Source organism: Vicugna pacos, chromosome 14 (assembly GCF_048564905.1).
Source record: "Vicugna pacos chromosome 14, VicPac4, whole genome shotgun sequence".
Classification (NCBI taxonomy): Eukaryota; Metazoa; Chordata; class Mammalia; order Artiodactyla; family Camelidae; genus Vicugna; species Vicugna pacos.
The window spans coordinates 12,935,869-12,963,472 of NC_133000.1; the positions used below are offsets into that span (position 1 = coordinate 12,935,869).

The following is a 27,604-nucleotide window of genomic DNA, read 5'->3' on the forward strand; positions in this document are numbered from 1 at the left end:
CATACATGTATAAATGCATGGACTTCTTTTAAAAAAAAAAAAGCAACTTTAGGATTAAGAGGGTTTTGTTGTCTTTATTTGCATAATTTAAAGCTGATTACTCAAGCAAGCTTCAGTGTACTTTTAAGAACAGTGACAAGATGGGGGATAGCTCAATGGTAGAGCGTGTGCTTAGCATGCACGGGGTCCAGGGTTCAATCCCCAATACCTCCATTTAAGTAAGTAAATAAATAAGTAAAAACATAATTACCCCACCCCAAAATTAAAATTTTCTTTGAAAGAATGTAACAAGGTAAGAATCTAAAGATAATATATTCTTTAGGACTGAGAATCTAAAGATAGTACATTCTTTAGAATCAAGTGTGTAAATGGATAAATAAAGAATGTTTTTAGTGTCATGGTCTCAGCTGTGGAGGTATCAACATCTTTCAAAACTATGGCCAAGCTCTGGGTATCTTTCAGTTATATACCCATTTCCATTCATTCCTTAAAATATTGTGAAATGTTGCTACATACAAAGGAGTATCTGTAATATAGTTTTTAAAGCATGATAATAAAATGACCACCAGGAAACCTACCATCTAACTTGGGAAATAGAATGTTAGTACTGTTGACGCTCCCTGGGTGTCCCTCCTCAACCACAATCAAATCCACGCCTCCCTGATTACAGTGTTGTGTTTATCATCCCCGTGATTTTCGTTATAACCACACTTACTGCTCTAAGCAATATATTCAAAATTGTAAATGGTGATATATTGCATGCATTCTTCTGCAACTTATTTTTCAGTCAACATTGTTTCTGAAATTCATCTGGGTTGATGTGTATGGCTCTGTTTTAATCCTTTGAGCTTCTGTTTAGTGTTCAATTGCATGAATAAACCACAATTTATTTATCAGCTCTCCAGGTGACGGGCACTTTCTCCCCTGATTTTGACTACTTTGAACATTTTTTGTACATGCCTTCCAGCACGTATCTGCAAGGGTTTCTTTAGGTATACATTTCAGGAGCAGACCTGATTGTTCATAAGGTTATAGAATTACCTGTCTATATACACACACAATGATAGATGTTTATATTATATATTTATATATAAACGTTAAAAGGTATAATTGTTTCAGCTATAATTATATATGTTATATATTTATGTATTATGTTATATATATTATAAATATATAATTATGTAATCTTTAGAGTGGTTGCCAGTTTATACTCCCACCAACATTGATGTGTAAGTGATACTGCTTAGCTTTTGATTTTTTGCCCATCTGAAGAGTACACAGATATCTCAATATAGTTTTAATTTGCTTTTCCCTCACATTCTTTCATGTATTTATTAGCCATTTTTGTATTTTCTTCTATAAAATGCCTATTCATATCTTTTGCCCATATTCTTTTGGGTTGTTTTCTTCCTCTTGATTTTTAGGTGTTCTTTGTCTATTCTGCATACTGCTTACTTGGTGATTATATGTGAAACGTTCGTCTTCTACACATTGGACTCTTGTCTCTTCACTCTTGATGTCTGTTTTGATTCAAAGTTCGAAAGTTTAACATAGTCAAAGGCATTAGTCTTTTTTTAAAGAGGCTCTGCTTTTCATATCTTAAATCCTTGCCTACATCAGAGCTATAAAGACAGTCTTTTATATTTTTGCTTTAAATGTTTAAAAATTTTTTCTCATTTAAATTTCAAATCCAACTGAATTGGATTTCTTTGTGTATTGTGAAGTAGAGAATCCACTCTTTTCCTTCATATGGATAAATAATTTTCCTAACACTTTTCATCAGAGAGCCACTTTTCCCATTGATCTGCAGTGCCAACTTTGTCATGTATCAGGTTTCCATATATTAATGGGTCTATTTCTGTGTTCTCGATTCTGCTCCATCAGTCTATTTTATTGAACTGTCTGTGTCTATAATTATAGTTAATATCCTACTAATTATTATAGCTTGATAAGTCTTGATGGCTTACAAGGCAAATTTCTTACCTCACCTTGTCTTCTTTTTCTGGAGTGTTTTGGCTCTTCTTGGTTCTTTGCTTTCCTCTGTAATTTTACGATAAATTTGTGAAGTTCTGTGAAAAACCTTGTTGGGATCTTGAATGAAATTACATTAAAGCTATAGATAAATTTGGAGTTACAGCTTTATGATACTGAGTCTGCTTACCCATAAACTTATCTACTTGTATTTTATTACTGTTTTATTGAAGTTTTAAATCATTTTCTTCATAAAGATCTTACATATCTTTCATTGAGATATGTATTTTTGATGCTACTGTAAATGGTATCTTATAAATTATCTTTTGTCTGTTGCAACAGCACACTTGCTAAACTGTTCTATTAATTCTTATAATTTATAGATTCTTTTGGTTTCTATATAATCATAGACTAATAATGATAGTTTTGTTTCTTCCTTCCTATACTAGTTATCTATCAGGGCATAACAAATTACCTCAAATTCAGGGGCTTAAAACAACATACACCTACTATCTCCATGTTTCTCGGTCACTTAGCTGGGTCCCCTGCCCAGGGTCTCACAAGGATGCAATCAATGTGTCACCCAGGCTGTGGTCCTTTTTAGAGCATAGGGCCCTCCTGCAAGATCACGATTGCTCGCAGAATTCAGTTACGGGGGGCTATAGAATGGAGCTCCCCATTTTGCTGCTGGCTGTCAGCTGGGGATTGCTCTCGGCTCCTAGTGACCCCCCCGCCCCAGTTCCTTGCCATGTGGCCCATCCATTCACAGGCCTTCTCACAACATGGCAGTTTACTTCTTCAAACTCAGTGGAATACTCACCCAGTCACTAACAAAGAGTCCTACACAACAGTGTGAACACAAGCATGACTAATTCCATCACTTTTGCCACAGAACATAATTCATTGCAAGGAGTGACTAGACCCATCAAATTTGCCATATTCTATTTACTAGAAGCAAGTCTCAGGTTCTGCCTACTGTCAAATAGGGGAAGTGATTCACTGGAGATTTCTTTATGGGAAATTTCCAATCGTAGTTGCTTTACATTTCTTTTTCTTGCTGGACTACACAGTCTAGGCCTCTAATACAATGTTGACAATAAATTGTGGTCTTATCATGTAAAGGAAACAGTTTAATGATTCACTATAAAGTTAAGATGTTTGCTGTAGGTTTTTTGTAAATGCCATTTATCAGGTTAAATAAGTTCTACTTGAAGTTTTCTACTTTTTATTGGTATTAGAAGTGTTGAATTTCATCAAACTTTCTTCCTGCATCCTTTCAGGTGATGTATTTTTTTTTTCTCCATTGTTAAACCACCCTTGCATTCTTGGAATAAACTAGATTGTACCTTTTCTTTCCTATTTATTGCTGGATTTTGTTTTGGATTTTTCAAATGTGTCTTCATGATTGAGATTAATCTTTGTCATTCTGATCTCTTGAGTTACAATTTGTTCCCCTTTTCTATGCTTTGGGATAACTTATAAGATTAGGATACTTTGCCTTCTGAGTAATTTGAACTTTCTGAGAAATGGTCTGAGTTTATTGTTTTCTTTCTGGGAAGATTTTTACAATAGAGATCCAATTCTCTCAGTTATTAAATTATCATTTTTCTTTTAAACTATCCAGAAAGATCCTCTGACCCATTTCTCTTTTTTCTTCTTCTGGAAATCTGATTGCACAAATGTTACTTTCTTATACTAATCTTTACCTTTCATATTTCTTTTCTCTTTGATTCTCTCTGCTGCATGTGTAATTTCTTTAGACACTGTTTTTTCAATGTCTAATCTGTTGTTAAATCCCTTCACTAAATTTTATTTTTTTTCAGGATCTGTTTGGTCACTTTTATAGTCTTCTGTTCTATAGTTGATTCTAATTTACACATTTTATATTCTGAATATAAGCCCAATATTTAATAGCTTTATGAGTCTGATTCTTTTGTCTTTTGGTTCTGCTGGAATGCATCCATGTGCTTTGTTTCCTCATATGTTTTATAATTTGAAGCTTGGGTTTATGGTAGGTTCCTTAACATAAAATTTTTGTTTGCTTGTGCCAGGGCCTGAAGCACTACTAGCCTGAGGCCACTGTAAACTAAATTCTTGTTTTGAGGGTTTTTTTTGAGAATCCTTTGTTATATGAATTTGAGTCAAACTGTTAAGCACTACAATATGAAAAATAGTTTTAACTTTGGCATGATGACCTAAAGTACTAGAGGGGGTTAGTATAAGCCTTTTATTTCTACAAGGTTACTTCACTATAGTGCCCCATACTGAGGCAAGGGATATTAATTTAGTGTGAAAAATATACATATACATACAAATACAGAAACTATATATATATATATATATGTAAACATAGTTTATGTATATAAATTCGTCTGTAATCTCAACTGTTTTAACCCTCTTGATGTCATCATATATGGCTAACTATTGTATTTCAAAGAAGTATGGTCACTGAATGAAAAGAAAAGGATTAGAGGAAGTTGTCCTAAAATTATTACTAACTCTAAATTTTGTTTTGTTTTGTTTTGTTTTTAGAATTACTAGTTGAATCCATAAAAGCTGGTAATTTTTTTCCATGCAGGAGTATTTTTCAGTTACCACTGTATATACTTTTAAATAATTTAACACCATTCAAATCAGATGCAATAAAGAACACAATATAGGAAAACTTCCCGTAAAATTTTATTTAGTTATAATACGAATCTCCAACAGCCTGAAATAAAAATGTCCATGATCTTCAATTGAACTGTATGCCACTTTCTTTTAGAATGTCCCGTTTTTCATTAAAATAATTTCTAAACCACTCTATGTGTTCAACCTTCTGTTTAACACTCAGATACGGATTTTTGGAAAGGCCACAGGTCACCAGCTCCATGAAATGGTGAATTGGTCCTTGTTTTGGAAAATCTTCTAAGTATTTATCCAGAAATATATGCTCATGAAATTCTGAACCATCATCATCAAAACCTAGGAAATGAGACAAAATACATTAAAATTTTGAATGTAAAACCTACACTATAAAATCAGCCTTAATGAGGTAATACAGTATTACAGTTAAAGGCACAAACTTTGGAGTCAGGTCTGCTCACCGACTTAACAGCCATGTGATTGGGCAAATTAATTAACTTCTCTGAGCATCAATTTCCTCAGGCATAAAGCAAGTATTAAAACAGCACCTCCGTCATGGGATTTTTGTAAAGATTAAACAGACACAAAGCTTATAAAGCTCTTTTACAATGCTTAGCATACTATAAATGTTCAAAATGTAGCAGCAATTACTGGTAATGAGTATTTTACTATCTAAAGAAACCACTAAGAAAACTATACAAACTACACCAAAAACATATAAACAAAATAAGATAGAATCCTAAGATATATTTCAGCAGCCCACAGGAAGCCAAGAAAGGACAGAAGAGTGAGAAACAGAGAAAAAGAACAGAGAACAAACAATAAAGTGGGAGACTTAAGGCCTCATACATCAATAATTACTTTAAATGTAAATAGTCTAAATAAACAATCAAAAGAGATTGGCACAGAAAAACACGATCCAATTATATGCTATCTACCAGACACTCACTTCAAATACCTATAACACGGGTAGGTTGAAAGGAAAAGGACGGAGGAGGACATATCTTGCTAACATGAATCTTAAAAAAAAAAAAATGCACCAGTGGCTATAAGAATATCAGACAAAGTAGACTTTAGAGCAAAGAAAGTTACTAGAGAGCAAAGAAAGTTACTAGAGAGCAAGAGGAACATTACATAATAAAAAGATTGACTCACAAAGAAGACACAGCAGTCTGAATTATGTATGCACCAAACAAGAGTTTCTAAATACATGAAAGAAAAATTGATAGAAATAAGAGAAATCGAGAAATTCACAATTATAGTTGGAGGTTTCCATATCCCACTGTCAGCAATTGCAAGAACTTTAGAAATTAGCAAAGACACAGAAGAACTGAACAACATCAACCAATAGGATCACATTGGCATCTACAGAATACTCTACCAAACTACTACAAAATATAAATTCTTTTCAAGCATCCATGGAACATTCGCCCAATTTAACCATATCCTGGCTCACAAAACAAACTTCAACACATTTCAAATAACTGAAATAATACATAGTATGTTCTGATCATAAAGGAATCAAAATAGAAATCAGTAACAGGAAGATGACAGGAAAATCTTCAGTTGGAGATTAATATAAATAATTCATGGTCATAAAGGAAATCTCAAAAGAAATTTTAAAAAAACATAGAATTGAATGAAAATGCAACAAATCAAAATTTGTGGAACACAGCTGACACAGTACTGAGAGGGAAATACACAGCACTACATGTCATACATAAAAGGAAAAGTCTCAAATCAAGAATCTAAGCTCCCAGTTTAAGAGCCTAGTAAAAGAAGAGCAAAATAACCCCAAAGCAAGCAAAAGGAAGGAAACAATAGAGATAACACCAGAAATCAATAAACTGAAAACGGAAAATAGAGAAAAGTCAATGAAACCAATACCACATTCTTAAAAAAAAAAAATCAGAAAAATTGATACATCTTTAGCAAGTCTTAATAAAGAAAAAAGAAGGCACACACCAACAATATTAGGAATGAAAAGAGGGTTATCATTATAAACCATGAGATCATTAAAAGGATATAAAGGAATACTACAAACAACTTTACACTCACAAATTCAACAACTTGGAAAAAATGGACAACTTAAAAGCAATCCACTGAACTACCAAAACTCAATCAAAATAAAACAGATAACCTGAATAATCTTACAACTATTAAAGAAATGTGTAACTTAAAAGCTCTCAAATAAACACTGTAAATCAACTATACTTCAGTAAAAATAAATAAAAGGTCTTAAACATTTAAAGAAGAATTAATACCAATCTTACACAGTCTCTTCCAGAAACTAGAAGAAGGGATGCTTCCCAATACATTTTATGAGGCCGGTAGTAAGCTTGTTAAAAAACCACATAAACAGAGAATCACCAAAAAAAGGAGTGAAAGAACTACAAACCAGTATCTCTAATGAACTTAGAGGCAAAGAACTTGATATCCACAGCATGGTCCATAAAAGGAAAAATCAGACCCCATCAAAATTAAAGACTTGGTCTGTAATGACTGTTAAAAGGATATAAAGACAAGTTATAGGCTCGGAGAAATATTTGCAAACCATATATTCATCAAAGGACAAGTATCTGCAATATATTTTTTAAAAACTCAAAACATTAACAGTAAAAACCCAGACAATCCAAGTAGAAAACAGAGAAAAGAGACATTTCACTGAAGATACAGATGGCAAACACACACATGAAAAAGATGTTCAACCTCATTAGCCATTAGGAAAATGAAGATTAAAACCACAATGAAATATCAATACACACCCATCAGAAAGTGAACACACCTCCAAGAAAAAATAACATCAAACGCTGGTGAGAATGAGAAACTAGATCATTCATACAATGCTGGTGGGAATATAAAATGGTATAGCCACTCTGGAACACAACTTGGAAGTTTCTTTAAAAACTAAACTTGTAAGTACCATACAACCTAACGACTGCACTCCTGGGTATTTATCCCAGGGAAATGGAAATTTGTATTCATACAGAAACTTGTACATGAATATTTACAGAACCTTTACTGTAACAGCCAAAAGCTAGTAACAACCCAGATGTCTTTTATCAAGTGAACGGTTCAACAAACTATAAGGTACATTCAAACCATGGAATATTACTCAGCAATTAAAAACAACAACAAAAAACCCTCCTGATACAGGTAGCAATTTGGATACATCTCCAGAGACTTAATCATGCTGAGTGGAAAAAAAAGAAAAAGTCAATCCCCAAAGACTACATAGTGTTTGATTGCATATATATTTCTGACACAATTATAGAAACAGAATGGATTTAGTGAGTGCCAGGAACCAGGGGCTAAGAAAGGGAGGCAGTGGATGTAGTTATAAAGAGGGTATAAGAGAAACCCTTGCAGTGATAGAACTGTTCTGTATCTTTATTGTTCTGTATCGTTTTTACAAGAAAAAAATCTAACATCAAGAATAACAAAAATTCAAAAACGGTGGAGGGGGGAGGGTATAGCTCAGTACCTCCACTTAAAAATAAATAAATAAATAAACCTAATTACCCTCCTCCCCCTAACAAACAAACAAAAGATGGTGGTGTGGGGGGTTTATAAGTTAAAATTTCTCCAGAACTGAAAAATAAAGTTCCCAGATTAAAGGACTCAATATTGCCTAGAACAACGATTTAAACAAATAAAATCCCTTACCAAGGATCATCTTTCTTAAACTTATGAACATTACAGTCATACTAATATAAGCAATGAATACAGATCTAACAAAAATTGTGATATATTTATACCGAGACGATGAGGGGAGACATACGCACTAGAAAATATCTAAAATGTGTAGCAATTAAAGCATGTAATTTAGAAATGTCAAAAATAAAATATAGCTGAAAGATTGAAAGACATTGGCTCTAGAACAGGCTGTATTAAGTGACAAAAATAATTGCTTTATATTATAAGCTTTATTTTAAACTATAAGCTTATTACAATTTAAAAAATCAAAATAACTGAGAAAGAAGAGACAGTTATTTCCCACTAAGTAACAGTTGAAGAATCAAAGTTTGTATCGTATCAAGTTGCTACAAACTGATAGAACAACTCAACAGAAAAGGTCAAAGGATATGAGGAGGTAAGTCAGAGAACAAGTATGAAATAGCAAATAAACATTCAAAAAGATGCATAATCTGGTTAGCAATTAAGGAATTGCAAACAAAAACATCAACGATACCACAGGTGCCCTGAACATTTGAAAGATTAAAACATAGTCAGCATCAGGTAAGGTGTGAAGAAATAGGATGTTCATATCTGTTTGGAGGGTGAACCGGTTATCTTTTTAGAAAAGAATGTGTCAATATTTATTGCAATTTAAAACATGCTTGACCCTTCTGAGAACTAAAAGTACTCAGACATGTACAGAAGGACATGTATAAAAGGATTCACTACAGCACCATCCATCAAAGGAAAATGGTAAAATAAATAGTGTGGTCCCATACAGACCAAAACAAAACAACAGATAAATGTGTAACGACCATTTAAGGTGGTCTGTGAAGATACATACCAAACTATTGACCATGGTGGTTTCAGGAAAGGGGTAGTGAACTGAGGGGTAAAGTATTTTCTCTGTCCTTCCATATTATTTAACTTTTTTGCAAGGAAACTTTCATATATTTATTTCTTAATTTAAAATATTTTTAATAAACAAAAGAAACACAATATAATGAGAAAATAAGAATGGAAAATTAAATACAGGAAGAAAATCCCACATGGTGTTCAATCAACTAAAGTAACACAGGTTAAATCTGTCTAATTCTGCTTTAAATGTTACTAAATATAATTAAATCCTGAATACAGCTAAAAATATGGTACAGCAAATAAGGGGTAAAATTTAGTTAATAGGAATGACAAATTATTTTTGACACGAATATATTACAGCACTGAAGCAAATTCAGTCACTTTCATTTTGACTTGTTTCCACTTCTATTTTGTCAAAACTATTAATTCTTTTCCTGCCAGTACTTTGAGGCTCTTGTCCATAGGCCACCATCTCAAACAAGCAACAGACTGTTTCAGACAACACGTACCTAATCATCTTTTATCTGCCCTGATTTTCTCCACACCATACTCTCCCACGTTAACAGAGCCCTCTTTAGAGTTGTATGGTAATTTTGAATTTTATAACTATTCTTGCTAGCTCATATTATAGCACACATTCCAGATATCCTATAGCAGAGGATAATACATTAGTGAACAAGTTTAAACCAACTGAAGAATAAAAACAGAAGTGTGACTGACATCCATGACTGAGCTTTTTCACCCACAGAAGCCTTTAAACTGACAAATTATTCTTGGAGAACATCTCAAAAACACCTGTAACTTGGTGGCATACATATGGCTAATGAATATTCGAGAGCAAGACTCTATTTACTGGGTAGTGGTAAAAATGTGTTTAAATTCAGTTAGAACCAAAGCTAAAATAAAAATTTTATTATCAATCCGATTATATAACAAATACTACAAAATCTTAACTGGGAACAATTCCGCCTAACAGCTCTTGTAAATCTCTAGGCTGGCAAAGCACAACAGAAGCAGAAAACCAGGTCTTAAAACAAAAACTGACAAAAAGCTACTTCAAATTGGAAAAACAACTTTTACATTTTTAAGTGGCAAAACAACAAACTGAAATTTTTTATAAGACAGAAAAACAAAACACTAGGAAGTAAATTGTAAACACAGGACATGCCATTTTGTCATTTTCAGTATTATGTTCCCAACTGACATGGTGAGGCCCTAACTATAAAACAAAACACCTTTTCCCAAAAGCATCAAAGTAAATCTTCATGAAGCTAATTATCAGGAGAGAGAGCATGATATTTTATTAATCTTAAAATTTAAGAAACATAAAAGAATATTATTGAACGGTGGAGGCTCTAGGTTCTAACGCCAGTCCTCAAAGTGTGTGCTGAGGGGAGTGATCAAAGTGAGAAAGTTTCCACAGTTCCTTTCCTGTTTTTCATTCAGATAACAATTGCCTTGAGGAGCTGGAAATGAGATACCTTCCTCTCCGACCCTGAAGCATCAATAATACGTACAGCGTACATGGACACTTGTCACATTCATCTCCCCGACCTGACCAGAAAACATGGGTTTCTTTTTTTTCTTTTTTAGAAATTACACTTTCTCAAAAACCAGGCCAAATCTAAGATAAATCCCTTTGGAGTCTGGACACTCAAGATTTTGATGAACTTAAATGGTTTACTGTTGATGACAATGTACCCCCAATTCATGCTTTCCTATTATCCTATTTGATGGTTCCTAGAAAATACATAATATCCTCGTGAATATTTTAAGATTTATAAATATTATAGTAGAGAACAGAAAATAGTTATAACAGCAAATCCCTTCACAGCACTGTTGTACAAACAGCTGATGACGGTGGAGATGCTGTACTTGGATAATCCTAGTTGCTTCTCAGAAGAATCCCATAAAATGAGTGCTATTATTATTCCTACAGTTTACAGATGGGGAAGTGAGGCTTGGAGAGATTAAGACTCACTCAGGAATTTGAACTCCTAACCACCACACTTCACTCTCCTAAATAAAGTCACATATTCTACCTTAATACTGGGTTTTAAAACCATGTTTTTAATCATGAGGACCTGGAACACCCAAGTTTCATCAAATATGGAACAAAGTCTTCCCTTAATGTCATACATTTTATTTGTTAGTTTGCTTGCTACTTTTAAAATTCTATGATCATACAGGAAGGGAAAGGGACTAACATTTATTCCTATGTATTATATGCCAAGAACTGTGCTGAGCAACTCAGTAACTATCCGATTTAATTCTTACATTCTTCCAATGAGGTTTCTTCAATCTTATAGATGAAGAAACTAAGGGTTAGGAGGTTAAAGGATTTCCTCAAAGGCAAATGGCTAATAACGGACAGAGCTGAGAGCTGTACACAGGTTCACACAAATAAAAGTCCTTGTTTTTTAAACATTATCTCGATACCTTTGAAGTAGAAGCCACAATACTTTAAAAAAATATATATTATGTAATAGATGAAACATAGGCTGCTATATGTATTACTGAACATACCATACAAATATGCAAAATAAGAATTTCCTAAAGGATTTGTAAGCCTATAAAATTTTCCTATACAAAATAATGCTTTATGAAAATATACGACTATTTCTGATATTTAAGTTTCCATTCCACTTATCAATCGAAACAAATGAAAGGCTGTCAATAATTGAAATATTATAGTTCAGCATAACATTACAAAGCTTAAAATATGCACTACATTTTCCTAAGACTTCCTGACGTATTTGCAACCTCTAGCTAATCTTACCATAAAAGTAAATGAATCTCTTCTAATTGAAAATACATCTATAAAATTCAATGGAATGTTTAGCTGATGACATCATGGGTGTCATTAAAAAAAAAAAAAAACCACAGTAATACTGTTTTCCTTTTGACTGAGTAAGAGGTAACATCTCCAGAAAAATCTCCAGGAAAGTAGGTAATATTTTATTACTGGTTCAAAGCATCTAGGTATGCAGCCAAAGAGTCCCAAAGAATTTCAAAGCCTCCCAACATTTTTGCTTTGAATGGCTCTGAGTACAAGAAATGTGTGCCTCATTAATGCAATGGTTTTATGAGTAAAAGATACCAGCATAAGACTTGAAGAGTTGTAATGTTCTCCGAAACGTAAGCATGACCTCATAACCAGTATTTAAGGTACTAGAAGTTTTACCAGGTAATTTCCTGCTTAGCAAGTAGAAAGCTATCATCGTTTGTAGTTCTCCACACTTTATGTCACAGGCATTCATGACATATTTCTGCCATATAATTTTACTTCTTAATTTTCCTAAATAAATAACTAGAATTAAGTGAAATTCCAGCATTCTTTTTAAAAACACGGTCAGATTTCTTTCAGGACACCACAAACATGTTTACACACAGGTTTGAAATTCATATATATATCTAGAATCTACAACTGAATATCTGCCAGATCAAATCTCAATCACTGAGCTTTACGAACCTTTGATGTTAAGACTTACCTGCTTCATTGTTTATTGGGAACTCCCACAATTTCCCCTCTTTTGTCCACTGGATCATCTCTTCAAAACCATTCTGAAAGGGTTGTTCAGTGACTGCAGCTAACTGCTTAGCAAATTCTATATCCCAAAGAGAAGGTCCTGCCTCTGTAGAATCAAAACATTCAAAATAAGCACAATTCCATGTAAATACCTTTCTTTTTAAAAATGTTGTCATCCCTTCTGAATTGGTAATATTTTGTCAGATCTTGAAGCTCATAATTATAATGTATAATGAAAGTCACTCACTGATAGGTAAAATTGAAACAAAAATAATAAGGACTACAACCACGATAATTGCAAACCTCACTTTTGTCTTACTACAATGCGAGGTAATCAACCCCTATCTCACTGCCCCCTCTACTGGAAAGGAAAAAAGAAATGTCTGTTTTGTTTAAGGATATTTTTATGACTGAATATTTTTTATATTAACATACAGATTTTGATCTTTAAAGTCCAGCCTATTTATTTTCAGTCTGTCAAGGTAAGTCACTAATGTGCTACTAATAAAGACCAAAGAAGTTAAATTAACATAATAAGAATGATAATGATAATACTACTAATGGATACTGGGCACTTACTCTGTGCTAAATACTTTTTATACATTAGTTCATTCAACCCTCACAACCAACTCTATGAGTAAGGTAATGTAATGTTAGCTTACTACCAAAATCATCACGTTTCAATCATTTATTTCCTTTGGAAATTTAAGACATCCTTAAAGAATGAGTCATATTCCCACCAATCATTGCTGGTGGAATGTAAAATAAGAACTTAAGGACTTAAAAAATACACTTACCATACAGCCATTTTACTCCAAGATGTTTTACCCAAAAGAGAACATGTCCATACAAAGACCTGTACATGGAGACTCATGTATGACATGCCGACCACAGACTGACTGCTGTATACGAAGAATGTTGGCCCTGAACATCTGATATAAAGATCCCAGCAGTTAGGCTATAATTAGCCACATTTACAGAGTAATCATAACTGTACAATAACTTAATTATCATGGTTACGTTTTTAAAATTTATTCACGGGACACTGCTGAACTTCTCTTTCCCATGATCATGATCATCATCATCATCCTTAACAGCTGCAACTATTTACTGAATGTCCATTGTGTTCTAAGTACTGTCCCTGACACTTTAATTATATTACCTCATTTAGTCCTTGAGATGTATGTATTAGCCCCATTTTATAGGTGGGGAAAGGGAGACTCAGAGAGGTTAGTACAGCAGAATCCAAATTTGAATAATCAAGATCTACCCAAACCAAAACTCTTTCCATTAAGCTATACTGCCTCTCAGCTCTAGTTTACTCCAGGATAAGCAGTAGGGTCTAAGACAATACTCTCTGCGAAGTGGTAAGAACTCAGTGGGGAGCAAAATGTGGGAATCGTGGGACAGGAGAACTCATTCATCCAGTTAATGAACAATTATTGAATGCCAACTACATGTCAGGCATTATTTCACGTGGTTGGGGGAAGCAGTGAAAAAACACTAAATTTAAGTTTGCACCTTATTGTTATTCTTGTATTTCACTGGGAACAAAGACATTCTTCAGATTCATCCAAGTATAGCTCATTAAAATAGTACCTTCATTAGAGTAAAGTTACATAAATCTGTGCATTTTATATTGTTTTATAAATAAATACAACTTCAGTACCTCCTTGCCAGCTAATTTCAGTTTTAGGAATAAGATTTCTGATTTAAAAAAGCATGCCGGCTCCTTCAAGAATCCAAGTGCCTTTTCTGGCTGTTCATTATTAGGTGCACAACAGCAGCTGCCCTGACAACAAACTCCCTTCCCGAGGCAAGCTTAACAGCTGCCACTTCAACAGGGGAGAGGTGATCCATTCTTCACGCCTGTGCGTTTGTATTTCCTTTTCATCATACAGGACAGAATGCAGTTGTCACCATACAAGGAGGGAGCTGTTCTCTTAGTTTCACCTTCAGTTTAAATGAACAGACACTGAGTGAAATAACTCCTTCCCTGTATGGATATACATTTTATAGCTCAATTAGTTTAAAAAAGGATTTAAAGGATTTAAGGTAACTATTCCTATTATCTATAAGCCGCTTGGCTAGGTGCTATTGGGTATACAAAAATCATTGAGACCTAGCCCCTAACATCAAGGAGTTTATTGAACAGTAGGAAAAGCAGATGTTTTTATAAGTAACTGATAGAAAGATTAAATGAGCCACTGCAAGATGGCCTAAGAACTTAAATATCAAATATAAAATTATTTCGGGGGAGGGGATAGCTCAAGTGGTAGAGCACATGCCTAGCATGCACAAAGTCGTGGGTTCAATCCACAGTACCTCCTCTAAAAAATTAATAAGTAAACCTAATTACCCCCCCAAAATAAATAGATAAATAAATATAAATTAAAAAAATTATTTCTACCAAAGTCCAAAAAGCTAAGTTACAATCTTTAGAAATTAGTGTCACTTATAAGCTGAGACCATCTGTATGGAGTATCTTCATTTATTTTATCAGTAAACTGAATTTAATGTCAAGCAATAAGACATTCTTATTTCTCTTTTAACTAGTCTTACAACAGTGAATCTGAAGGATTTGATTTCTTGCCCAAAGAAAGGGGGAAGAATATAGAGAACAAAGACTAAGTGTGTTCACTAGTGAACTTATCTACAAAACAGAAACAGACTCAGAGACATACTAAACAATCTTATGGTTACTGAGGTGAAAGGGGGTGGGATGGGATAAATTGGGAATTCAAGATTTGCAAATATTAATGAGTATATATAAATAGATAAACAACTTTCTTCTGCATAGCATAGGGAGCTATATTCAATATCTTGTAGTAACCTATAATGAAAAAGAATATGAAAATGAATATATGTACATGTAAGACTGAAACATTATGCTGTACACCAGAAATCGACACATTGTAAACTGACTATATTTCAATTAAAAAAAAAAACTGAGTTTGTTAAGAAAAAAACAAAAGTCTGCTAAATATATTCCCTGCATGCTCTTCTTCCTGTCTTCTAAACAATCATCAAATCACTTCAGTTAGTTACTTCTACAAATGCTCTCTCCTGTTCTAGATAGTAAGCTGCCTTAGGGCAGACACCACAATTTATCCTCACGTAACAGCACAGAGGTGTGGTGCAAACACTATGTGATCACTAATGTCCACGCAGCTGCTAGCACTTAAATCGCATTGGGCTCATGGTCCGCAATACTTCAAGGGGGAAATCTGACCGAGGCTAGCAATGTCAACAACTATGTAGGATCCAGGTTAAAGACAGGATAGAATATTAAAATACCTGATTATTATACAATCAAAACGTGAAGGACATTTTTGAGAGAGAGAATGTTTTTACACCTGAGAAATAGTGTTATTTTCTTGACAAACCTGTTTCAGGTGCCTCTTCGGTTACTGCCTTGGGGTCAAAAATATTAAGTCTCTTCCCCTTGAATATATTTTTCCTAAAACTGAAAAAAAAATATTTTAATGAATATTTTTATACATGGTTAACAAAAATTATTTATGAGGATAAAATTTTTATATGAAATATTCAATGTAAAAATTAAAAACAATTACATTGCTCCATACTAGACATTTTAAGAAAATTGACACGTCTTCAGGACTGATAACTAAAAAACAGGGACAAATGCACCTGAATTTTTACATCATAATACAACAAAGCAATTATAACAGTTTAATTTCCAAAATACCTAACTGAAAAGATTAGCTTAATTTGCCATAATTTTTATTTCACCCATTTCATATTAAGGTTTTAGAAAACTTGATGTTGTGGAAAGCGATCAAAATATGCTAAATTGGAAGTCATTAAAGTCAACGTTTGTCTTACTTAAAGGGTAAAAAACACTGCATGTTTAATTATAAGTTATAATTATAAAAGACTGCATAGAAAAATCAAAACATTCCGACTTACAAAGCTATCATTCTGTAATTTTAAAATAATGATTAACTTTCTTTACATAGCTATTTTTAATTAACTTGAAATTAATGTCAGAGAGTTAATAGGTAACTTTTCCTTGTATGTTTTAATCAACTGCTTTATGCATCAATTCACATTCTTGAACAAATTTACTGGCAGATTAAACGCTCGCTTATAAACTGGAGGGTTAGTTTTCAAAATAATTCTGAATTCTTTTCTACATCAAATTCCTTTTAAATACATTAAAATTAAATACAGTGATCTCAAATCACAGAAGCTTTCCTCTCACAGGTCCCCAAGCGTCTATAAACAAAGGCTGCAGAACCATCCTCAGTGCTTCACTCTTCTCCCCACCTGGCATTCCCTCAACTGTGTGTCAGGTCAACAGGGTGATGGATTAAAGTAACTCACAGTCAAGAGGGAATAATTCGCCGAAGTATGGAATTTTAAAAGAGGAATGTACTAACGAGAAGGGAAGGGAAAGGACATTTGCTGTGTATCTACTATATATTGTTTACCCATTTCTGTTCCTCAAGAAAGCCACTTCAGCTAGGTTTCACTTTCAGCATTTCAGAGATGCAGAAGCAGGCTGACAGGGCTATGGAGCGTGTCCAGTCACAGAATCAGTCACATGCACAGTGCAGCCCACTGTGACCCCAAAGCCAGTGCTCGGGACTCACAGCTTTCCGTCTCTAACTGAAGGATCAGTGGAGGATATATTTTTGGTGATCAGTCCAGGCCTGGATTGTCTCTGGCTGTCGCAAGTCAGAGCAGGGTCAACAACCTGGTATCTCACCATTGCTTCCCTTTATTCTAGAGTCCATTAGTCAGCTTTTCAATGCGATTATTATATGCGCATAAACCCCTTCCATACTTTTTAGCTTTGCCCTTGCCACCTTTTAACTTGTGATGACAGCTCAAGTCATTAAAAATCAGCCTCTGATATAGCATTCTGATATAGTTGCATGGCATCATTTCAAAGAAGACTGATTCAAAGAAGATGAAAGTTAAATATTTTTGAGGAATCTTAAGTTAAACTCCAAGTACACATTCTACTTTATTCAATAATATCATAACATAAAAATCACTTTAAATTTGTAATTCAAATAATCTTCCAAAGTCACTGTAACCTCTTGAACTTCCTTTGGTAACTGCTGACCATCTTTTCCAATTGGAAGGAGCTAACTCAGGTTCCTGAGATTATACATAAAACAAAATCTATGGAATACACAACACAGAAAATACTACAATTGTAAGCACATCCCGCTATAAGGTTTGGTTAGTGTTTGTCAGACCGTGCTAAAGATTTGCTTCCCCCTCCCTAACTATCACTTTATAGGTTTGAAGGAGAGAAAGAACAGAAACTTTATGTAAATACAGACAGCTTTCTTTTATAAAATAGTATATGAGACTTGGCTTAGCATCTTTAAGAACTGCAAATTACCAAATTCAGATTACCACAAATAATCCAGCACTTTAAGGCATTATATTGGCTCTTCCTTCTTTTTGTTGATATTGAGTTATTTCTCTAAGGTATGAAGAAAGATGACTACATAGCGAGATAAAAAGGGTACATGAATATACAGTTAGCCACACATCAGAATGAAAAAGAGTGCTTCTTGCAAAATATTCATTTGTTCAGGATTCAGTCAGCTCCACTTATTCTAAATCAGGAGACTTTATTCACTGTGGGAAAATGTGAGGCAGGACCCATTTTGATTTATGGTATAAAAAAATGTAGCCCTGCTAAACCCAGTACATCTTTCCTCTCTAGGAAACGGTACATGGAGGGTAAGGAGACAGACCAATACAAATGCATCCAGGAGGCTCAGATACCCATCAGCAACAAATGCACAGCAATCAAGTAAATCCACAGTTAAGCAAACAAAACCAAGGCAGAGCCCTGAATACCTTTTTCTAAGATCGGTGGCCTTCTCCTGGGCAACAAAATCATCAGTTCCTTCATCAAACTGAATCTGATGCACTGGTCTGGTACTAGTTCTTGCTGTGGCAGACTTGGCTACTTTCATATCTGATATGATGTTACTGAAACTGAAATAAGAAAAAGGTCAAATGTATTAGAAATTTTAGCTACAGAAAAGTAATAAACTTCTTAAACATGAGATTCGTATCACTTAATCTTTATTTTACTTCTATGCACTAATAGTGAATAAAAAGTCATGTTTAAATAAAAGATTGTAGGTTGCATATTAACACCACAGACCACTAAGACTGATGTTGCCTTCTGTGTTTTAAAGGTGTTCTTCAGAAATGTTCATTTAAAACACAATGAAAAGTGTCCCTTGTGAAAAACTGTCAAACATCCTGAGAAATTGACATATTATCAATGTCTGTATACCTATCACCTAGATTTAAAAACTATATTAAAGTTGAAATTTAGCCATGTCTATTTGTTGCCCTGCATTTGTTCAAGTACAAATAAAACAAGTGACCATACTGTGCATAAAACCAGCACATTATTTAACTGGAAAAAAAAACCTTCTCAGAGGAACTGTCTTATTCTGTTTTTACGTATTTATTTGTAGTAACTTTACTGAATTTACCATTTCTTTTTCAGGGACAAGAAATGATGGAACTTCTCAAAACAAGTTTAACCACTGACTTAGTCTTTTAAAACTGTAATGTTATTTAACATATGACTTTTAAAAGAAATCAAATTGCTAATACTTACGAGGCATATTTTATATATAAATGAATATATTATGTATAGTACTCATCATTCACATGGAAACGGCCTATTTTGAGATATCAGCATCACTGACATGACCACTTGATTCACTAACCTAATTTTAGGTCTTTCTCCATCTTTCTGTGCCCGCGAGGCTTCCTCATGCTGCTGTAGCTGCTTGAGCAGCTCCGACTTGGTTGTCTGCTTGTCAAAAGGGAGAGAGTCTGCAACAGCAGATGCGGCCGCCACCAACTCAGGGCTCAGGGACTCACTTCTGAAAGAGAACACAGAAAACAAAGGAGAGAAAAAAGAGGCATTACTTTAGTTTGGTGGAAAGTAAAATGATTTCTCAGGAGAAAACTTTTTGTCTGTAGTCCAAAAAGTATCATTCAATTTCTGACAAAGCCAAGAATTCTTTAATACTAGGAATCAGTTTTCTATAAACTTTAAAATGTTCACGGTTAAAGTTAATGGATCCTTGCTGAAGCACAGTAGTAACTCAGAACAATATACAAAAGTGGAGGGGTGAGGGATCAGCCTCAAAAATGATGAATCAGTGGATCCTTAGATGCCATTTTATTTTAAAAACAATACACATTACAAGCAAACATAAAAGTGGCTAAACCTATTTGTACAAACTTCATTCATAATATCCCCAAACTGGAAATAACCCAAAGGTCTACCATTAGAACTGTGATATACCCATACAATGGAATATTACTCAGCCCATGCCACAATGTGGATGAAACTGTATGGAAGAAGCTGGATTTTAAAAAGTATATATTGTATGATTCCACTTACATCATGTTCTAGAAGAAGCCGAATTAGTCTAAGTTGAAAAAAATCAGAACAGTGGTTGCCTTAGGACAGGAGGTTACTGATGGGGAAGATGAAAATGAGAAATGTTCTGCATCTTGGAAAGTGTGTGGGTTACATGGGCACATCCATTTGTCAAAATCCTACAGCCAAGATTTGTACACTTAAGTGTATATAAATTTTACCTGGAAAAAACCCCCATAAATTATCACTGAGTGAGAGACGGAAAGTGGATGAAGGTATAGATGATACAAGAAGGCAAAATGTGGTATTACTGAAGCTGGGTGACAGGTATAAAAGGGTTCATTTTAGGATTCTGGTTACTTTATGTTTTAAATTTTCCAAAAGCTAAAAAATAGGCTAATCTTCAGTGAATTAGGGTACGTTAAGAGAAACATATGCCAGATAGAAAAGGAAGTTACATTTTTCAACTCAATGAGAATTACCATCTCAATGAGTAGGATCCAAATTATTGTCCTACTCTATCTCCCTGGTTTTCTATCTTAGGATCTGATGTCTAACATGCAAATCCAAGTTCCCAAATCCCCAAGGTTGAGCCTCAAAGAAACTGTTAGAGTCTGGTGGCCCTCAAGGAAGCTGTGAGTGAGGGCTGTAGGAAAATCAGTGCTACTGGAAGCTGGAGGAAAAGGGACACCACCGCTTGAGTAACGTGGAAAATAGGAGGTATACTTAGTGAACTGGACGATCTAGCTAAGGAGACTTCCTGACAGAACTGAGGGTGCCTCCTGGGTTCTCAGAGAGAGGTAAGAAAGAACTGTTACACATAAAGGAGCCAAAACTTGCTGGGATCAAAAATAAAACACTTGTCATTCTTAGCCCTTCCAGATGGCAAATGATGCTAAAATTTAGAAATGGCTTCTGAACAGAGATCAAATCCAGGGCAGTGTCAGGAAAACATGGTCTAAAGACAAAGCCATGGACATGACTGTAAAACCCTTTGTTAAGGTCTTAGAAAGATTTACAATGGTGCCTCAGAGTACCTTTCAAACAGACATCCGGAATTCTAAGAAACTTAAAGGTGTGGTCCCAGAGCCCCTAGCAAGGAGCTCGGTGTAAACCAGGACCCTGGTTCCTGAACTGTGCCCTAGGGCACCCTGGAGCACCACAGGGAAATACTAGCCACATCTGTCAGTGACTGTGTGAACTACTAACTCAAGGTTCACAGTTTTAACATTAGACAAATGCATTTCTTTCGATGATATCATTCTTTGTGAAATCTTTGGTTTTTCGGCTGCTATGATAAAAAGCAAGAACCGTTCATAAATCAGTGTGGCACATGGATAAAAGTGGTGGTGTCCAAACTGATTCCAAGGCTGGGTCATAAAAACAATACAAATTCCTTGGGGCTCCTTTTCTCTCAGGACACTCACTCCTGGAACCCAGCCACCATGCAGTGAGAAAGCCCAGGCCACACAGGCCACATCCAGCTGTTTCTGCCAACAGTCCTGGCTAAGGTGTCAGCTAACAGCCAGCACCAACTGCCAGACTGAGTGAGCAAACCTTCAGATGATTCTAGTCCCTGAACTTCCAAGTCTTCCAACTGAGGCCCTAGACATCATGGAGCAGAGATTAGCCTTCTCCATTGTGCTCTGTCCAAACTGCTGACCCACAGAATCTGTAAGCGTAAAAAATGGTTGTTTCATGCTGCTAAATTTTGGGGCAATTATTATGCAGTCATCAATCATCAATAACTACATCAATAAGGGGTTTAAAATATAATACAAGTAAAGAAACTAACAGCAGGCCATGCGTGGATGACAGTACAGCAATGATGACAGTACATCATGAATCAAAGATGATGATTAACCTAATTCTGTGCATCCAGGATCCCTCAAAAAAAAGTGGGAAAGGGGTATATAAGGTATATTTTTTAAAAATCAAAACAAATGTAACTCATTCACCAATCTTTTGTAAGGCCAAAGTCTCTTCTTTAAACATAGGACCACTGATAGAAATTCCAAGGTACATCTTTACATATACACCACACCCATAGTACACCCTCCAACACAGCCAATTTTGGTTTCTTTAAAGTGGAAACATGGAGCAAGAACTTAAAATGCTTACAAAGCAATCTGAGTGCAGAATTTCCTAGATTTTTATGTTTGTCTCATTCATACCTAATTGGAAAGGAATTTTTTAAATGACTGCTACTGAATCTCTGCAAAGCAATCAACTCATTTTAACCATTTCATTAACAGTTAATTACATTGTATAATTATAATAAAAAGCACCATGGGTCATAAAAAGGCCTGAGAAGTAAAAAAAAAAAAAAAAAACCTCTAACTCTTCATAAGTATGTATGTTTGTGTATTACCTAATTCTATATACATATATGTATTTTGTTCTATTTTGTTTCTAAAAAATAGGAGAAGGAGGTACCTATTATGGGCACTCACTGTTTGCATTAGTTTACTCTCTACCACTCAATTATGCTTTCCAGAGGTAGTTACCATACGATACAATGTAGAATACCATACTTATGAATATCATAGACACCATTAAGATACAATGTAGAAACCAAGAAGTTCCATAAAAATGTTAAGTCATTCTGGGAAATAGGAATCTATATTATCTGTTTATTCTGCTAAGAGAAGTCATAGCTGGGGATCTTAAAGCCACATATCTTATTACTTGAATCAATGACATCAACACATAATTATTTATGTATCACTAAAACAAAATACTGTCATTTAAACTACAACACAATGCTAAAATATCACTGATCACATTTAGAATCAGTAAAATATAATACTCTTTTGATAAGCACAAGTAATTACAATCCTTAAGGAAACAACAAAAGCTGAGAACCCTGGTAATTACTGATCAAAGGAAGTCATATAAAACAGCTGTAATCAACATGCTAAAATTCCATCCTAGGTGGAATTTTTTAAATAAAAATTTCAAATAAACAAGTCCTTCAGAGGCACCTTCAAATTAGGATGTAAATAATTTTTTAATTAATAGCTTAAAGAAGCAATTAAAGGGCAGTTAATAACACTGACAAATACATAAAGAATATGTGGAATTCTCAATTAGATCCCTACTCTTTTCTTCTCTCTAGACTATACACAGATATCCCTTTCTTATTTAAATACAGAACAATAATAGTATTTCTCAAGTAATTATTAGAGTCTCTGTGTGTACAAACTGATAGTCTTCATTAATTCTGTATCTCCAATGTACTCTCAATTTTTTTTTCCTAAAAGAAGTTTCAAAAATGACTTTCAAAGAAAAACATTCAGATTGCAATTCAATTTACCTCTTTTGGGGGGCATCTATGGGAGCTTTATGAGGTCTGCCAACTGTAGCCTCCAAACTTTTAAGTTGCCTTCTGTTGGGTGGCTTTGTTGTTTGTACATTTACTGTGCTTAAGTCAACTTTCATGCCCTTAATAATATTTATCAAGTCTTTCTTCGTAGTCTCCTTCACACTCTCTTGGCTCTCTGTCTCCTTGGAAGTCTCATGGGTTGGAACAGACTTCTCATCTTTCTTGCTATAGATCACGCTGTTAGTGCCAAAATATCTTTGGATATTATTTTTTGTCCTGGAAGGATTAAAGAAAAAATAGTTATACTATGCAAAATAATTGTTAGGGCTCCAAATGCTGCTTCGATGTGTTTTAAAATTTTTTCAATTCAAATCCTTCCTTTTTGCTTATTATTGTTGTTAACAACCATAAGGACAACAATTCAATTATCTTTTGAACATATACTGTGTGCCTAGTCTTGTGCAACATTTTATATACATTTTCTCACACCCACATCAACTCCAAAGGTATGTATTATCTCTATTTTGCAGATAAAGAAACTGGAAACCAGAGAGGTGAAGTACTTACCTAAGGTCATGTAACTCAAAGCTCACTAAGGCCTAAGACACAGTGGTGAGCCACAAATGAGTTACAGCTGTGCTGAGGTATTGCCCACCTAGTGCTCGGGGTGGCCAAGCAAGGCCCAGGGCTCTTGTCTGGTACCCCCTTCCATTTAACTCAAAGTTTGGTACAAATAGCATTGTCTGTGTGTCCATGACATTTAAAAAATTGCAAAACACTGACATGGTCAATAAATTTCAATTTATTATTCTCAAACCCGAAACTGACAGATTGCCAAATCCTTGCTCTTAACGTGATAAAATAATAGTTATAAAAAGTCATAATTAAACAACATGAAAATAAAGAAATTTATATCAATAAAAAAAGCTACTTTCTTCAAAAAAAAAAATTCCTGGGTGTGATTCTGATCTATTTAACTTTCTCATTGAGCTACATGCCATTTAACCAATCACCATTTGTAAACTAAGCTAAAATGGAACAGAAAAAAAAGAATATTCAGTAGCTAGAGTTGTTATTCTGCTTGCTTCTTTATATACATTTGTGAAAAAGAACAACACAAATGATCACATCTATTTCAAACTCATGTAAAAGATCTCTCAATTCTAAAGTAACCCACATACCCAATTTTATTTTGTGCCTTAAAAACCTTTTGATAGTTGATATTGAAGAACTTTAAAAACTAATGAATGTGTTAGCTTTGTAAGAGGTATAATGTATAAAAAGTCATTTATTAAATATAGTGAATATCTATTCTGTGCTGGGCACTATAGTAGGCATTGATAATATTTAGTAAATAAGAATTTCATGATCCCTATCTTTATGAAGCGAACAGGCTACAGCACTGTTTCTCAAACTAATATGCACAACAACTACCTAGAAGAGTTGTTAAAACACAGATTATTTGGTTTTACCAAGGAATTCTGATTCAGTAGCTTTGGGGAAGGACTCAGTCTGCATTTCTAAGTTCCCAACTAATGCTGATGCCATCAGAGAACCACATCTGAGTAGCTGTTACACATGTCATTTAATCCTTACTATTTTTATAGGACAGGTTTCATAGGTTTTATTATTCCCATATTAAAGAAGAAGAAAGTGCTGCTCAGAAAGGTTCAAGTAGTAATTTTTAACCTTTACAGGTCATATTAATCATCCAAGGAGCTTATTCAAACCATGGATTCCTGAGATTCACAGTTGGACTCAGGCCCAAGGATCTGCATTTAATCAGAAAACGGCTATTTTCAAAAATACTGAAACAAACTATTTGATCTGCTTATAAAAATGTCAGAGGCTAATACATTAGACACTTAAAAATTAGAATGAAAACCAACTTCATAGCACTTATCTTTATAATCAGTACACAGGACCCTTATAATATTCAATATATGGTACAACTGAATTTAGGAAAGTGCACCTGTGAAAGTTAATTAATATTACAGGTATTAAAACAGAAAGGTGGCAATCAGAGAATGAATCTCATATATAACCCATACTCCCATGTTCCCTTCTGAGATTGTTCTAGTACTACAGAAAATAATCTATACTTATACCAGGAAAATCAAGTATAGGAAGTTACTTCATAGCAGTAAAATAATAAACTCTAGCCTTAACCTCCCACCTGGCCTTGTTTCCACCGACAACATCTCCTCAGCACATCTAAAACCACATTTAAGAGCTGGCCTCTCAGACTGGCTTTCCCATATTTCACACTTTTGTGTTGAATGGGCCTCTTACCACAAATAGGTGTTTTTGTATTCAAAAAACTATTATGTATTTTAAAAGCTTTCTCAAAGCTGCTCCTCATTCTTCCCTTAACAGTACCCTAATTTGTCAAGGCAGCCAGTTGAAATCTTTGCTTTCTCTGACTACTTAACTCATCATATGTTACGTTCCAGCAATTTCATCTGTGCAATTCTTCTCCATCCAGTTACTTCTTGCCACTCCCACTGCTACTAACCTATTTCAGGGTTGTACTTAACCAAACTGGCCCCAAACCAATCTGCATGGAATACATATTCAGTAGAATCAAGTTTTCATAATCATGAGAATTCTCAGAAAATAAATACCAACACCGAGTATGCAGTAAATCTTTTTCTTGCCTGGCTGACTCCAACCCTTGGTTCCCCTTCAGATTTTATCAGACTCCTTTTCCAGAAACGATACTCTGAACCTCTCTTACTATGGTTAGGCGTCCCTATTTGCTCGCACAGCAATTACTTGTTCAAGTAATTCTGTAGCATTTTGTGCTACCTACACTATTCCAGCTATTACTCCACTATACCTGAATTGCCTAATGGTGTAACTACAAGCTCCGTGATGGTAGGACTGTGTTATTCTGGACTTAACCCCAGTGCTGGCACACGGTAAAGCACTTTCAATAAGGAACTAAAGAATAAATGGAGGGAGGAATGAGACCATCACAGTTTGGGGAAGATAGGTAGATAGATTACATAGATAGATCAGATAGATAGATGGATAGATAGATAGAGATAAAAAAAATAAACTTCGTTTCTGGAACCTGGATAAAAGGGGAGCCGTGGCAAAAGGGATGCAGCGCGGTATGCAGCAGAGCACAGGGCAGCGGACCAGGCCTGTCACCGGAGCTGTTACCCACGCACCCTACCACCCTGGACAAGTCATTTTAACTTTCTGGGATTTCCCTTTCCTCAGATTTAAAGCAACGGCTTCTAAGATCCCGTGGGTCAAACCATGGACCCCAGAAAGCCGGAGAAAGATAACTGAATGTACAGGGAGGGGGACAGGGGTTGCCTGAAGATCTGCGAGGCCAACAGCGCTGAAACGCGGTACCTGAACGTTGTGTGCGGAGAACCGAGTACCACGACCGCAGCCGCCGATGCCTCCGGGCCTCCGGAGCACAAAGGGAGGCGGGAAAGAGGGCGAAGAGGTAAGACCGCCGAGACTCTTGGAAACATCGCGGAGAAACACTGAACTGAAAACCCAACGGGGACGGTGCGTCCTCTGCTAAACACGCCCCCCTACTCTCGCTTCCGTTTCCAGCTAACGTGCTCCTCTCCCTTTGTGTTCCGGACGCAAACAGGAGCCGGTAACTGTGTTCCGGGCTCGCCCGCGGCCGGGGCGGAGCCCGCTGCCTCCTAGCGTCTCCTCCCCTCGGCGATTCTAGTCCCCGAGGTGAAGTCAACTGAGGTCAGCGAGGGTGCAGGGGAGCAGGCGGGACCTGGACCACAGAGCTGAGTGGAGGGAGCGATCAACTGTGCAAATTCTGCTAATGGGACCAGTATGATGAAGCGCAGAACTGACCCTACTGTGTGGCATTTGGGGAAAAAGATCTGTGTCCATCATATTCTCAAAACTATCCATGGCCACCAAGGAAGTTTAAAAAAAAAAGTTACCATAGGACATGCTGTCCGATGAGTTTTGTTGCTTTTCAGTCTGTTCCTGACGTAGAGTCAAAACGTGACATACATGTTTCTCATCTTAAAAATGGCTTTAGAGATTAAAGGATGCAGAGAAAGACTTGGCTTTTTCCTGCCCTTTATGAAAGCAGTGAACAGTGACCCAGAAGAGATCAGGGATTCTCACATCAGGAGGGGCATGAGCAAAAACCCCGGGGAAAATGCCGGCTGGTAGGTCACATGGCAACTTCGAGCTTAGAATTCCACACTGTCAGTTGAAT

The 27,604-nt window shown here is 35.3% G+C and overlaps 1 protein-coding gene across 2 annotated transcripts; it reads right to left on the minus strand.

Moving 5' to 3' along the window:
- Window positions 1-4,628: 4,628 nt before the first annotated feature.
- MRPS31 (mitochondrial ribosomal protein S31) lies at window positions 4,629-26,960 on the minus strand. Of its 2 annotated transcripts, none has more exons than XM_006210120.4 (7): window positions 26,758-26,960; window positions 23,383-23,667; window positions 19,402-19,557; window positions 18,509-18,649; window positions 16,048-16,127; window positions 12,624-12,767; window positions 4,629-4,935 (listed from the first exon to the last, which is right to left on the minus strand). In XM_006210120.4, exons 1-7 carry the CDS (start codon window positions 26,880-26,882, stop codon window positions 4,706-4,708), a joined length of 1,161 nt encoding a protein of 386 aa, XP_006210182.1. In that variant the 5' UTR covers window positions 26,883-26,960; the 3' UTR covers window positions 4,629-4,705. The 2 variants fall into 2 exon arrangements, with proteins under 2 accessions (XP_006210182.1, XP_015099788.1); XM_015244302.3 differs by having other exon boundaries at window positions 19,402-19,560.
- Between the last annotated feature and the right edge of the window lie 644 nt (window positions 26,961-27,604).